A 13,112-nucleotide genomic window follows, 5' to 3' on the forward strand; every position below is an offset into this window, starting at 1 on the left:
GTTGTTTTTTTTTTCCAGTAACCAATATTTAATTACGATATGTTAAATTGTAGAATATAATGATCTATTTATTGTTAGATAAATTTTACTGGAGGTCACTAAACTTTATCCTTTGTCACAAATTGGTTACTCTAAATTTAATTTGTCTCTTTCAAGCCACTTGACTTTTCATTTGTTCCAATCAAGTTATTCTTAACTTTTTCATTTAAAAAATTAACGAAATATGCACATTTCGTCTAAAATACTAACGAAATATGCTCATTTCATTCAAAATATTAACGAAAAAGTTATATTTTATTAATTTTTTAGATGAAAAAGTTATAAAGTGACTTACTTGAAACAAATGAAAAATTAAGTAGCTATAGAGAAATAAATCAAACTTAAGTGACCAATTTGTTACAAATAACAAAGTTTAATGACATCTGACGAAATTTACTTATTTATTATTTGTCGTGTTGATTTGGATCGAGATTACATAGAGTGTAATACATCTTATGAATGCATTTCAAATTGTGTTGTTTTTTAATGCGGCTTTGAATTATACACAGACGGTTGTTACGTTCTAATAAAGAAACTTGCACATCGGATAGGTTTTCTATCCGCTATCAGTATTTTTGTTCTATGTGCATATAGAAATTACATGGTTGATTCATAGATTTCTAATGTAGACATCACCAGTATCCTCAAATCTCAATTAACATTTATTGTATAGTTAGCATTGTCAATTAACATTTATTGATTTCAAATTAATTAATCCTTCTCTATCCTTTATTTTAGAAAAATGTTGTGCATCCATATAAATTTATGAAATAGCCAATTTTTTCATAAAAAATACCACAATATTCAACATCCTCACTAAAATTTAACAATTTTTTCTATCACTTTTAATTATTTGATCTTTTATTTAATTGTTTTAAAAATTACATTGACCAGTATGCTTTTAATTTTAAATAGAGGTGTCCATTAATTTTGTAAAATAATTGAATTTCAGAGAGGATTGAATAAGAAAAGAAAAGACGCTTTATCTTCGCGCTTAACATTTACTTGAGTCTAATCGCCACCCTCCTTCCGGTGCTGAAAAATGTATTTTCCGTGTTAAATTGATTTGAGCGATTTGGTTGACATCCACTTGTGCTAGTCCGATTCCACCTCTCTCTTCATGTTATTTTTTTTTTGGTTTGTGCCTTGCTCCTCTCTAGTTTGGTCTATTGTGAAATAAACAAATTTGGACAAACAATTTCATAGCTTGGAGGGTGAAGTTAAGCTGACCAGAGTAATCCAGCTCTAATTGCTTCGGTATAATTTTGTGAAACTTTCTTGATTTAGTCTTAATCAATAAGTTATAGTTGATTGTTGGTCCGTGTTCTTTGTTGATGTTAGAAGAACATATACGAAGTTATTTATTGCTAGATTCTACTAAATAAATCCTTAGAGCATCTACATCCCTGAAACTATTAGAGTTTCTAATCTGATGTGGCAGTTTCTAATTTAGTTTCAGGGATGTGAGAGAGTTTCTTATTTAGAAACTATGTAGGAAAGTTTCTTATTAAGAAATTGTTTATAAACTCTATGTTGGTCAAATGATTGGCTCAAATTGTTTATCCTTTTTAATTTGTTGCTGACGTGGATTATTAATAGAAACTCTAAAATGAGTTTCAGGGATATGAAAGTTAGAAACTTTAAAGACCATAATTTCTAAAAAGTAATTAACAGTTATTTAGAAATCATTTTCAGTTTTAGGGATGTAGATGTTCTTACTGTGAGTTTTCTATATGTGAGAGTTTTCAGACTGGATCCATTTAATGAACTTAATGGACACCACTTGAAAGACATATCTGTCAATATCTTTTTTTAAAAATAATTAAACAAAATGTTAAATAACTAAAAATGGTAGAAAAAAATTGTTAAATTTAATTTTCACAAGAAAATTGGATATTTTAGAAAAGTTATGCATGAACACTATAAATTTTGTTAGTTTTTTCAATAAAAGTTAGAGATCAAGTAACACAATTAGTTAAAATTCACAATAATTTTTCATCGGAGTTTCAAGCATGCGACTCCTCATAAAAGACATTGTTTTTGTCACTAGATCAAAGTCGATTATCTTCTCTCTCTTTTTGTGCATGTATCCAATTTTTTTTTTTTTTTGTAATTATAAATCTGAAATTCACACGACATTTCGCAAATTAACGTGTCAAATTATAGATCTTGTCACTAGTATTACTATTTCGTTTAGTTAGATTCTTGAACGCTTCTTGTTCTTTGATCAGGCTTAGGAATTACTAAGCTCAATTAATATAGAAAATATTAAAAAAAATAGAGAGAGAAACAAAAAATACAACTTATTTTTTTGTGAATAGAAAGATTTACCAATTCAAACCACACACTTTTTTCTTCATATAAACATAAATGTGTTTGGATTCGCTGTAGCTTTGTCATAAAGAGCATAACATAATCAAGGAATCATAGATAACGAAGTCATAAAAAATTCGAACATATGTAAACATGCGCAAAATATAAAAATAGTTTGAATCAGTAAAATATACACCTATCCAAATGAATAGTATGAATTGGTAGAATCTATATTTATCTTTTTACTCATAAAAATTCAGTTGTACTCTTTCTATTTCTCTCTTTTCTCTTTTGATATTTTTTACAAATAAAATATTATCCTCAATATCACTCTAATGTACGATTTGCATTGTAATAATGGAGTGGGTAAAGCGATTTTTTTTAAAACCATAATTAAAAAAATACTTTTATGAAAACAATATATTACTTTTTCATTTTTACAAAAACCATAAGAATTGGAATGTCATTTCAGTCCGCCATTTTTTTCCGGGACCGAATGACATTTCAGTCCCTAATAATTTCACAGCTTTCCAAACCAGCGATCACAAAAAATCCGCAAATGTTCTCCGGACTAAAATGCCAATTCAATCTCGCACTCAAGAAAACTACTCGACGGAAAAAACAAAAGATAGTTATGCAGAAAACAGTTCTTGGCCAAAATAGGAATAGTTCCTGACGAAACAGAGGCGCAGAAACAAAAATAGTTATACAGAAACCAATTCCTTGCCAAAATAGGAATTGTTCCTGGCCGAAACAGAGGTGCATAAAAGAGGGTAGTTCGGACATAGTCGAAATTGAGGATTTCTAGCCGAAATTGAAGCGCTGGAAAAATGGACTAAAATATCATTTCAGTCCAAGGTATTACACCAACGACTACACCATTTTAAAAAAAAAAATGTAAAATCATTAGGGAAAAAAAAAGGATCAAAATAGCATTTCGATTCTTATGGTTTTTTTTTAAAAAAAAAGTAATTATGTTGGTTTTATAATTTTTTTTTTAAATTATAGTTTATAAAAAAAAATTCGGTAAAGCACTGGCTGTACGATTTCAGGTGTGTAAGTGTGCTGCTTGTAAGTTTTCATGTGGGTTGGTTGTGTAAGAAACTACAACCGATGAGCCTGGAAGATGCTGCTTTGGTAACAACTAACAACAGTTATGTTTTTATGCAATTGTCTTTTTACCAACGGGGTTTTTATGTTATTGTTGCTAGTTGAAATGGCAAACGTACATGCTACAGGCACTTTTCTCGAAAAAAAATTGAAAAAAAAAAACTCAATTTCACCCGTCCTTCAAAAAGAAAAAAGGAGCTTTGAATTTGTGCCATGTGGTTCCGTGCTTTTTTTCCAAAAGATTTTTTTTATGTAAATCTGATGTCTTTTCTCTTCTTCCTTATTTTTCTCTTGTTATTGTGTTGTGATATCGTAATAACTTCTTCGACGACTTTACAATAGTAATACCAGTTGACAAGGCGTAATATTAACACATTAATTTGTAAAATCTTGTGTGAATTTCCCATTTTATAATTACAGGCACAAAAAATCTTAAAAGTGGATCAATAGAGAAGGATTGTCAATTTAAAAAAAAAACAGTGTGCATCAATAAAAGTTAATTGAGGAAGCACCGGTGGTACGAAATTAATGCTGCTCTGACCATGTAATTTCCATATGCACATAGAGTTAAATTATTAATAATTACTCGGAAAACATGTCTGATGTACAATTTATTTAATGGAATGTAACCGTCTATATGTAATGATTACAGAAATACAATTTTATATGTGTTACTTTAGACGGCGTTCCTCAAGCAACAAATAATTTCATGAATTATTTTTTTGAAGGTCAATAATTTCATGAATTAATTACCAACAATGTATTCACAATTTTGGTGCCAGTTATCACAGTACTTTTAGTAGCTGAACCTCAAAAATCAGAGCCTCCTTTGCATGGGATAGTAGACTCCTCCGTGGGCCAAACTGATAAAAATGGAGAATAATAAATCAAAATTAATGAAAGGCCTTAGTAAAGGTAGTATATATGTGATATTTACTATAAGATATGGGCACAAAAAAAACACAGAAAAAAGCTAAGACATATATAAATCAGAAAGAACTTTTTGGAGAATACGCTTTATACTTGATATAATATTAAGGACAATAGGTGAATAACAACTAATTAACATAGTGGAATTTCAGCCAAATGAACTGTTATTTTATTAGAGAGCCCCTTGGGCTTATATAGAGATTACATCTTACAATCTAGTCCTTCGACTTTCTCTACATTCCTATTTCACGAATAGGTCCCTAAACTAGATACAAATACCAACAAACATCAGTTCAAGTAAAGCTGTAGATTTCAATAGTTACCTCATCTGGTATAGGCTTTAAGTTCTCATTAACATACCCCACTTCAGGAGGAATCAATGCCCTCCTTTTTCCTGCATACAAGTAAAAAAACACCGGCAAGACAATATATTAGAAAATGATGAAGAAAAAGAGAAGGTTTATCACCGAGTTGTGAAATAATCATAAAAGGATAAGTTCAAAAATGTCCAATCTCGAATTTACTAAAAATGTAATATTTACCTCCAACCTTCATCCCAACCAACACGTCTTTGAGGCCATGTATAATCTAAAATGCACAGGTCAAGAAACCATTAACCATAAAACCTCAAATCTTAAACATATTTCAAAAGATGTATAGCTAAAAAAGAATTCAAGCAGCATGCAAATGAAATCAATGTCATGCTAAATGTAACCCAAAACTCAGAAAATTAGTGCCACAATTGGCAAGATCGCAATTCTAATCAAATATACTTCCAAATTACCAAAAATTATCAAATAACAGACCTCACTATCATCCAAAGGAAGTATCACAGGGCTGCTCTCACCATTAAATTGATCCACCGTGCTGAAATAAAGCAAAGTTCAGAGACAAATAATAAGAGCTCAAATTGATTTTTGGGTGCTGGTTTTCTTTATGCTATTAACATTTACCTATGCACAAAATAACCATTTGTACGGCGACACACATAGTTAAACTCGACCAAGTCACCGTCATGCGCTTGTGTCCCTTCTCCATCTACTATATCTTTAAATTAGAAAGATATTTCTTCTATAAGCTGACAAATTATTGAAACATTATACAAATATTCATTGTATTGTTCTATTCAGAATTGCAAAATCAAAGAATAACCCAACATAACTAACTAACCTTGGATCTTGACACCATTCTGAAGTTTATAATACCTGGAAAATTCAAATTTTCAGTAGATGATACAAGAAGGTGGTTAGAATTAGAATCAAAAGAAAGGCTCAAATTTCAGCTCTAGAAATCTTTACTTAAGCTTGAACACCATAGATAAGACTTTATCTTATTAATATTCTTAATAGCAGTCAATATTTACCTTAAGATATCAGGATCCTTCATATCTTGCAACGAAGCAGAAAGAACAGGAGCAGGATATAATGTCATAGCACCAAGAGTAACTACTTCTGACAGTAAAGTCCTCTTAGACAATTTACAAGTTATCCTGACAGGAAGCCCATAGTGAAATTCCCGCGACCGAATCTTTCTCACTTCCCACCTATTAACAAATTAAAAAAGATACTCCTAAAATTCCCCGCTCAAGCAATAGAAATTAACCGATAGGTATTACTCAACTGTTTCCTAATAACTGGTAAGAATGATGACTACAGCAACAGTACTAGTAATCAATTCACCGGTAAAGCATGAGCATGGGTATTCATGTGTCATCTGTAGATTGCATTTCCAATCAACATAAGAAATCAATTTTAAACAGTTAACTAGTTCAATTAGTATAATTCAGGAAGTCAAAGAACTCGTACAAATCACGTGCGCGAATTAAAGGAAGAAAATCAAGTAGGAAACCGTTATGGAGGAACTTCAGAATTAAATCGATAGTATGAATAGAAATGAACTCGGTACCTTATAGATGGAGAATAGCAGCAAATTGGTAGACCGCTTGTGAAGGTCGCTACCTCTGTTAACATCGGGCAAGGGAGAAGCGGAGAGAAACAGAGAAGAGTATGAGAACGAAACGGGATGAGGCCACAACGAGATAATTGTAGCGAGTCGCGACCGGTCCCGTTTGTTTGGAATTCGGATCCCCGAAGTAACCCAATTTGAGTTTGGATCCTGACCGTTCGATCTGTTTTAGCACATCTATAGGCCCGGGCATTCCACCAATCGGTCCAGATTCTAATCGACGGTCAGAATACAAACTCAAAATTTGGTTTATTTAGGAGATCGGACCCGTTTGTTTGGAGGTCTCTTCTGATTTTCTTTTTCTTTTCTTTATGGTTTTTTAATTGACAATAATATCTCGATTTTTCAAATATTTACAAAAATGGTGTTCGTGATTCGTGAACTTGCGCATTCTTGAATAATATTCTTGATACGTTCTCTCCCACAGATATTAAGTCGCAGTGTATTTAAGTCCTAATTTGAGAGAAGTTAGAACGTGTGGTTTAATTGTGTATTTATTATGTATTGAGTATAGATCTAACGGGTACGTAACTCTATCCTTTATGTACCGTGTATTTTTGAAATTGTGGTCCTCCAATTCAGTGAACTTTGAAGTATTTATAAGTCTACAAGTCGGTTGTAATCTTGTATGGTCGGTCTGTATGGGCTTCCTCACAGACCAGTAAGTCGGTTCGAGTGTCGTACTGATGACTCGACAGGTTTGTCTCATGGAACGGCAAGGACGGTTTGGCGTTGTATGGATGACTCGATGGGCTTGTCTCATGGGCGAGTAAGACGATTCAAGTCCCATACGGACAGCTCGACAAGCTTGTTTCCGTAAGGTGGTTCGAGTTACGGACGACTCGAACGGACCTGCTATTTGAACTTAATCCTATACTTTCCCATTTTTAAATAACTTGTGAGCAAAAGTCAGAAGCAGTTCGACATCGTCTGATCCGCAATTTTTATTCATAGGAAAAAAATATTAAAAATGAGAACGGTTGCAGAGATATTTGAAAAACAAGAAGGCAGGATCGGCCATGCCATGCCAAACTTCAGTTCTACGGGGAAAAAAAAATTTAATATGGGACGCCATGGGCTTATGGTGTCCCACTTTTTTTTTGTTGGTTGGGATGACTTATGGCGTCCCACTTTTTTTTTGTTGGTTGGGATGACTTATGGCGTCCCACTTAGAATATATATATTTTTTTATTTTTAGTCTGACTTAGCTTATGACGTCCCACTATAATATATAGATATATGAGGAGGGATCCAATTACACCTTTTTGGTGACACTGAATTATACTCTCGATTTTCAAAATTTTCAAAGTTCAAATGGTCGATCCAAACCATTCAGCATGATGAATATGTTAAAATGTACTTGCAGATCAAATTTTACATTTTTTGGAATTTATTTACTATTTATTAAGTATTTAACAAAATCGCTATATTCAAACCGTTGAATTTTTGTACCCATCTTAATAAATAGTAAAAAAATTCCAAAAATGTAAAATTTGATCTGCAAGCACATTTTAACATATCTATCATGTTGAACGGTTTGAATCGACTGTTTGGACTTCGAAATTATAGAGTGTAATCAGGTGTCACCAAAAAAGGGTGTAATTGGATCCCTCCTCTAGATATATATATATATATATATATATATATATATAGAGAGAGAGAGAGAGAGAGAGAGAGAGGAGGGTTATAATGCAACATCTTTTTGTGCTCCTAACGTGCACCCTCCCCTCATATCTTCATTTTCAAAGTTCAAATAGTCGATTCGAACCTTCCAAAGTGTTCTTCGTATTAAAATGTACTTGGAGACTAAATTTTACATTTTTTGGAAATTTTTTACTATTTTTTCAGAATTTTTTATTAAACTAAACAATAATAAAAAATTCAGCAAAGTAATAATTTTCAAAAATTCTGAAAAAATAGTAAAAAATTTCCAAAAAATATAAAATTTGGTCTCCAAGCACATTTTATTATGAAGAACACGTTGGAAGGTTCAAATCGACTATTTTAACTTTGAAAATGAAGATATGAGAGAATAGTGCATGTTAAGAGCACAAAAGAGAGGTGCATTTTAACCCTCATATATATAGAGTTGGGCTATGGTGCATTGCAATGTATAGCTTCTTTTGTACATTGGACTATAAATCACCGGATTCAAAATCCAAATAACCGATCCAAACTGTTAATCTTGTTCTTTATATTAATATGTATTTGGAGACCAAATTTTACATTTTTTGAAAAAAAATTTACTATTTTTTTAGATTTATTGAAAATCGTTGTTTTCTTATGGTCCAGATTTGTCTGAAAATAGTGATTTTCAATAAATCTAAAAAAATAGTAAAAAAATTTCAAAAAATGTAAAATTTGGTCTCCAAACACATATTAATATGGAGAACAAGATGAACAGTTTGAATCGGTTATTTGAACTTTGAATTCAGTGATTATTAGTCCAATGTACAAAAATATATATACATTGCAATGTACCATAGCCCATCTCTCTCTCTATATATATAATTTTTTTTTTTCAAATTTGGAGAGAGATATGCCATGACATCCCACTATAATGTATATTTTTATTTTTATTTTTATTTTCAGATTTGGAGAGAGATATGCCATGGCGTCCTAGTATTAATTTTTTTTTTGTTTTGTTTTCCATAGAGCTGAGATTTGACATGAACGCTATGAATCGATTCTGTCTTTCTATTTTTGAAATTTTTCTGCAATCGTTCTCATTTTTAATATTTTTTTGCTTTTCCTTTGAATAAAAATTGCGGCCGTCTGATAATTGGTTTCAATTTTATAGAACACATGCGAATACCAAACTAAAATATGGTAATTGTAGCACATAAAAGATAGTTATTATAACCCATACATTTACATCTACTCACTCATCAAATTAACACCGGACACAAAAGTTGAAAACAGTAGAAAGGACCACAAAATGCACCATACTTTTTAGTTTTTAGCAGCTTAATTCTTCTTTGGAAATATCATTTTCACTACATCGATAAATTATCATCGAGTCCGATTTAAGTCAGCGGTCAACTGTCCCATTTGTTTTCGGGGTCTGAAAACTGAAATTTGAGAATTTTATTGATTATTTGTTCATGATTTAGAATGCTATGTTATTCTATTTATACAAGATTTAGGTCATTTAGCCGTTGGAATGAATACAGGAAAGATTTATAGAAGATATGTACTAATTAATGTTGAGCTGCAAAAAGGAAGAGAGTATCAGAAAACGAACCGAGTATTCAAGCACATCGTTCTTGCACTGTGGTAAATAGGTCCCAAGCTAAAAGCAAAACAGAAAAAAGGTCCCAAGCAAAATTGATTAAGGCTGTGCTACACAAACGCTGAATTCAGAGAAAGGACGAGCTCCAATGCAGTTTTTCTAAGCTTTGCACAGCGGTTTATCCTCGCTACAGTAGCACGTTCCTCTCTTTTTCTCTCCGATTTCCTTTCTTTAAAGCAAGATCGCGACGTGAACAACTCGCTATCTTCTTCTCTTCCCTTTCATTACCGTTCCTTCTCTTTAATGAAGGAATTGATACTTCTATCTAGAGCACGGCCTAAGAGGTGGCAATGTCCGACCGCATTTAATTAGATTGAATATAAGTTAGCACAAATCTCGAAGTAGACCCTCTATATCCGAAATAGGTCTGAATTTTTTATGACTCAATTGGGACTTTATTTTATTCCCTCCAGTATCGCAGGAGATACGGTACCACCTTGTTTGCTTCAATTTCCGGGTCCGGATCCTAACGACTAAAAGATAATCCAAACTCAAATGATTTGATCTGAATAATCTCAACTACACCAGAGAGTCAATTTATATCAATATCAGTGGTAAACCGTAAACACAAGTGACTTGATACCAGTGTTGTAAAAAACGGCCGCGACGGCCGATTAATCGGTGACGGTGGTCAAACCGTCATGCATACTCTTAACAGAGACATATTTGCGGTGGAAAACGTTTAATCGGCCGTTTATTCCCGTTTATTTCTGTTTATTCCTGTTTATTCCAAAAAATATTCAGTAATTTTTTTTTCACATTGATTTTTTTTTTATGTGATAGTGTGTGATAATATGTTTTATAAATCATATATTGCAATTTTGTTTGTGCTTGAATATACATTCAATATTTTTTAGAGGAGGGTTCAAATGCACTTAAATTTTTGTGCACCCAAATGCACCATATATTTTAAATCATTTTTCTCCGTTTTCAAAGTCCGAATAGTCAATCCGAACCGTTAGATGCAATCTATATATTAAGATGTGCTTGAAGACCAAATTTTACATTTTTTGAAATTTTTTTACTATTTATTAAGCCACTTTGAAAATCGCTGATTTTACATTTTCTGGACCATTGGATTAGTAATTTTCAAAGTGGTTTAATAAATAGTAAAAAAATTCCAAAAACTGTAAAATTTGGTCTCCAAGCACGTCTTAATATATAGATCGCATCTAACGGTTTGGATTAACTATTTGAACTTTGAAAACGGAGAAAAATGATTTGAAAGATAGAGTGCATTTGGATGCATTTGAACCCTCCTCTATTCCTCTATTTAAAACATTTTATGAACCATTTATTTATCATATATTCTTCTTACTAATTACTGATGTAATTTTTACAATTAGTACGACATATTATTTTACGAAACTAAGTTGTTATTATAAACTAAATTTTGTGATTTTATGTTGAAATGTTTTATTTCTTTCACATAATATGTTATTAGTATTTGAAAAAAAGTTCAACTCTTGAATTTATTTTTTCATTAAATAAATGTGTTATTTACACATGTAAAGTGTTTATGTGTTTAAAAAAATAAATGTAGTGTTATGTTATAATAATGAAATTAAGTTAAATTAAGTTTATTTGATAAATTTAATGAGTTAAATAAATTATGATATATATATACAAATTTAATAAAAACGTTAAATTGTCCGCATAAATTCGATTAATCGATCACATACCGATTAATTGCTTGACGGTACCCCGTCTGTCCGAACCGCATACTGTTATTTATAACACTGCTTGATACATGAACCTGCTATAGACATTTTTACTAACACAATCAAAAAGTTTTATTAACACAACATAATCAAAATATATTACGATATAGACATTTTTACCCTTTATTAAGTATTTCCATTAATTAAAAACTGATTCTCTCTCTATTGCCACATAACTTTTTTCCTTAAAAGTTATATTTTATAAAGTAAGTTATTTTGTTCAAAATCTATATCTCTGTCATATGTTATCATATGATTTATTTCCTTAGAAATCATATTAACATAATAAATACTCTATATTCATTTTCATTAATTGAATCTTTAAGATTTTTTTAAGAAAACTACAATAGTGAATGGTTGTATTATATTCAGTGTTATCAGAACCGGACCGAACCGCCGGTTAAACCCAAAAAAATCGGACCCAGTAACATTTCTGGTTTGGTTCTCTTATAGGACCGTTTAAGTTATTGAGCCGGTCAAAACCGGTTTAATCGAACGGTTTTCAAGATAAACCCGCTGATCCATTCAAGTAAAAAGCCGGGTTTCTACGCGTTGGTTTATTTTGTCGTTTCTATGTGCTCTCTCCCCATCTCTGATGTGATCCGCAGTTCCGCTTTATTTTTCTTCATGGATGAGAAAGGAAATCGAGCAAATCCATGCAGTAATGGAAAGAATCACAGACTTATTATGACCTTTTTAATTTGACCAATTTCGTTAAGACCTCTACATAAGAACTCGCCTCCCTTGTTCAGTTTTCTTCCCCTATCTTTGCTTAATTTTTTTTAGAAGAAATCATTGAATATCTCTCTCTCCGATGAGAAAGGGAGCAGCAAGTGGTTTAGATCAAGTTCTTAGAAACTCAGATACTGTCTTATTCAAGGTCCTTTTTGAGGCTAATTGCGAGGTAGTTGTTTAAATAGTCTTACTTTATATTAATTTACAGAAGTTTTATTCATTTTAGTTTATATAATTATATTGCGTTCTAAACGGTTTTGTAAAATGGTACATGCACTGGTATTGGGGCATACCATGCTTCACAGAGCATTTGTGTATGAGGAAATATTAAATGCTCTCAAGATGCTTGATGAAATGTGAATTAAAATTTGATTTCAAACAATAGTATGATTTTCATAAATTATATGCGACCTCTACTCGGATGAAGATGGCAGTCCTCATTTTTTATATTATTCAAACATGAATTTGAATTCCTCTGCTTAAGTTTCATTTTTCCGAACTATGTATGCCCATTGAATGATTTTATAGAGTTGAATTGAACTAGTTAATAACCCTGTAATTTTCTCATATCCCATTCTCTATATATAAAAGATATGATTATTTTTATATACAACCCTCGTATTTTATAAATATACAATTATTTAAAAAATCTGCGGTTAAACCGGTCGAACCACCGGTCCAACCAGTAAACCGCTAACCCGAAGCTTTACCGAGTCGATGTCCGGTCCGGTTCTGATAACATTGATTATATTATTAAGATCTATCATATTGTATATATTGATTTTTTTTAATAACTTCACAATTTTTTAATGATCTACTATAAAAAAAAATTGTTTTGTCACTTAATGTTTTATCCATTGTTTGTGCAAAAATCACTAAACAATGACATGATTACTTACATGAAAAACATATTGAATTTAAATTATCATAATTAATTTTAGCATTCAACTTATGATTAAAATAATAAATTAAAAGTACAACAACATACTACAATAAAAAATTACATC

The 13,112-nt window shown here is 31.4% G+C and overlaps 1 protein-coding gene across 2 annotated transcripts; it reads right to left on the bottom strand.

Moving 5' to 3' along the window:
* Positions 1 to 4,032: 4,032 nt before the first annotated feature.
* Positions 4,033 to 6,441, bottom strand: LOC144567314 (FKBP-like peptidyl-prolyl cis-trans isomerase family protein). Of its 2 annotated transcripts, XR_013515393.1 has the most exons (9): positions 6,298 to 6,441; positions 5,756 to 5,935; positions 5,563 to 5,597; positions 5,346 to 5,439; positions 5,199 to 5,259; positions 4,935 to 4,980; positions 4,716 to 4,786; positions 4,194 to 4,325; positions 4,044 to 4,162 (listed from the first exon to the last, which is right to left on the bottom strand). XR_013515393.1 is itself a non-coding variant. In XM_078317416.1 (8 exons), the coding sequence occupies exons 1-8, from the start codon at positions 6,360 to 6,362 to the stop codon at positions 4,248 to 4,250; spliced, it is 630 nt and encodes a 209-aa protein (XP_078173542.1). In that variant the 5' UTR covers positions 6,363 to 6,441; the 3' UTR covers positions 4,033 to 4,247. The 2 variants fall into 2 exon arrangements, 1 of the variants encoding a protein (XP_078173542.1); XM_078317416.1 differs by having other exon boundaries at positions 4,033 to 4,325.
* Positions 6,442 to 13,112: the final 6,671 nt, after the last annotated feature.

This window comes from Carex rostrata, chromosome 16 (genome assembly GCF_964058835.1).
Source record: "Carex rostrata chromosome 16, lpCarRost1.2, whole genome shotgun sequence".
Classification (NCBI taxonomy): Eukaryota; Viridiplantae; Streptophyta; class Magnoliopsida; order Poales; family Cyperaceae; genus Carex; species Carex rostrata.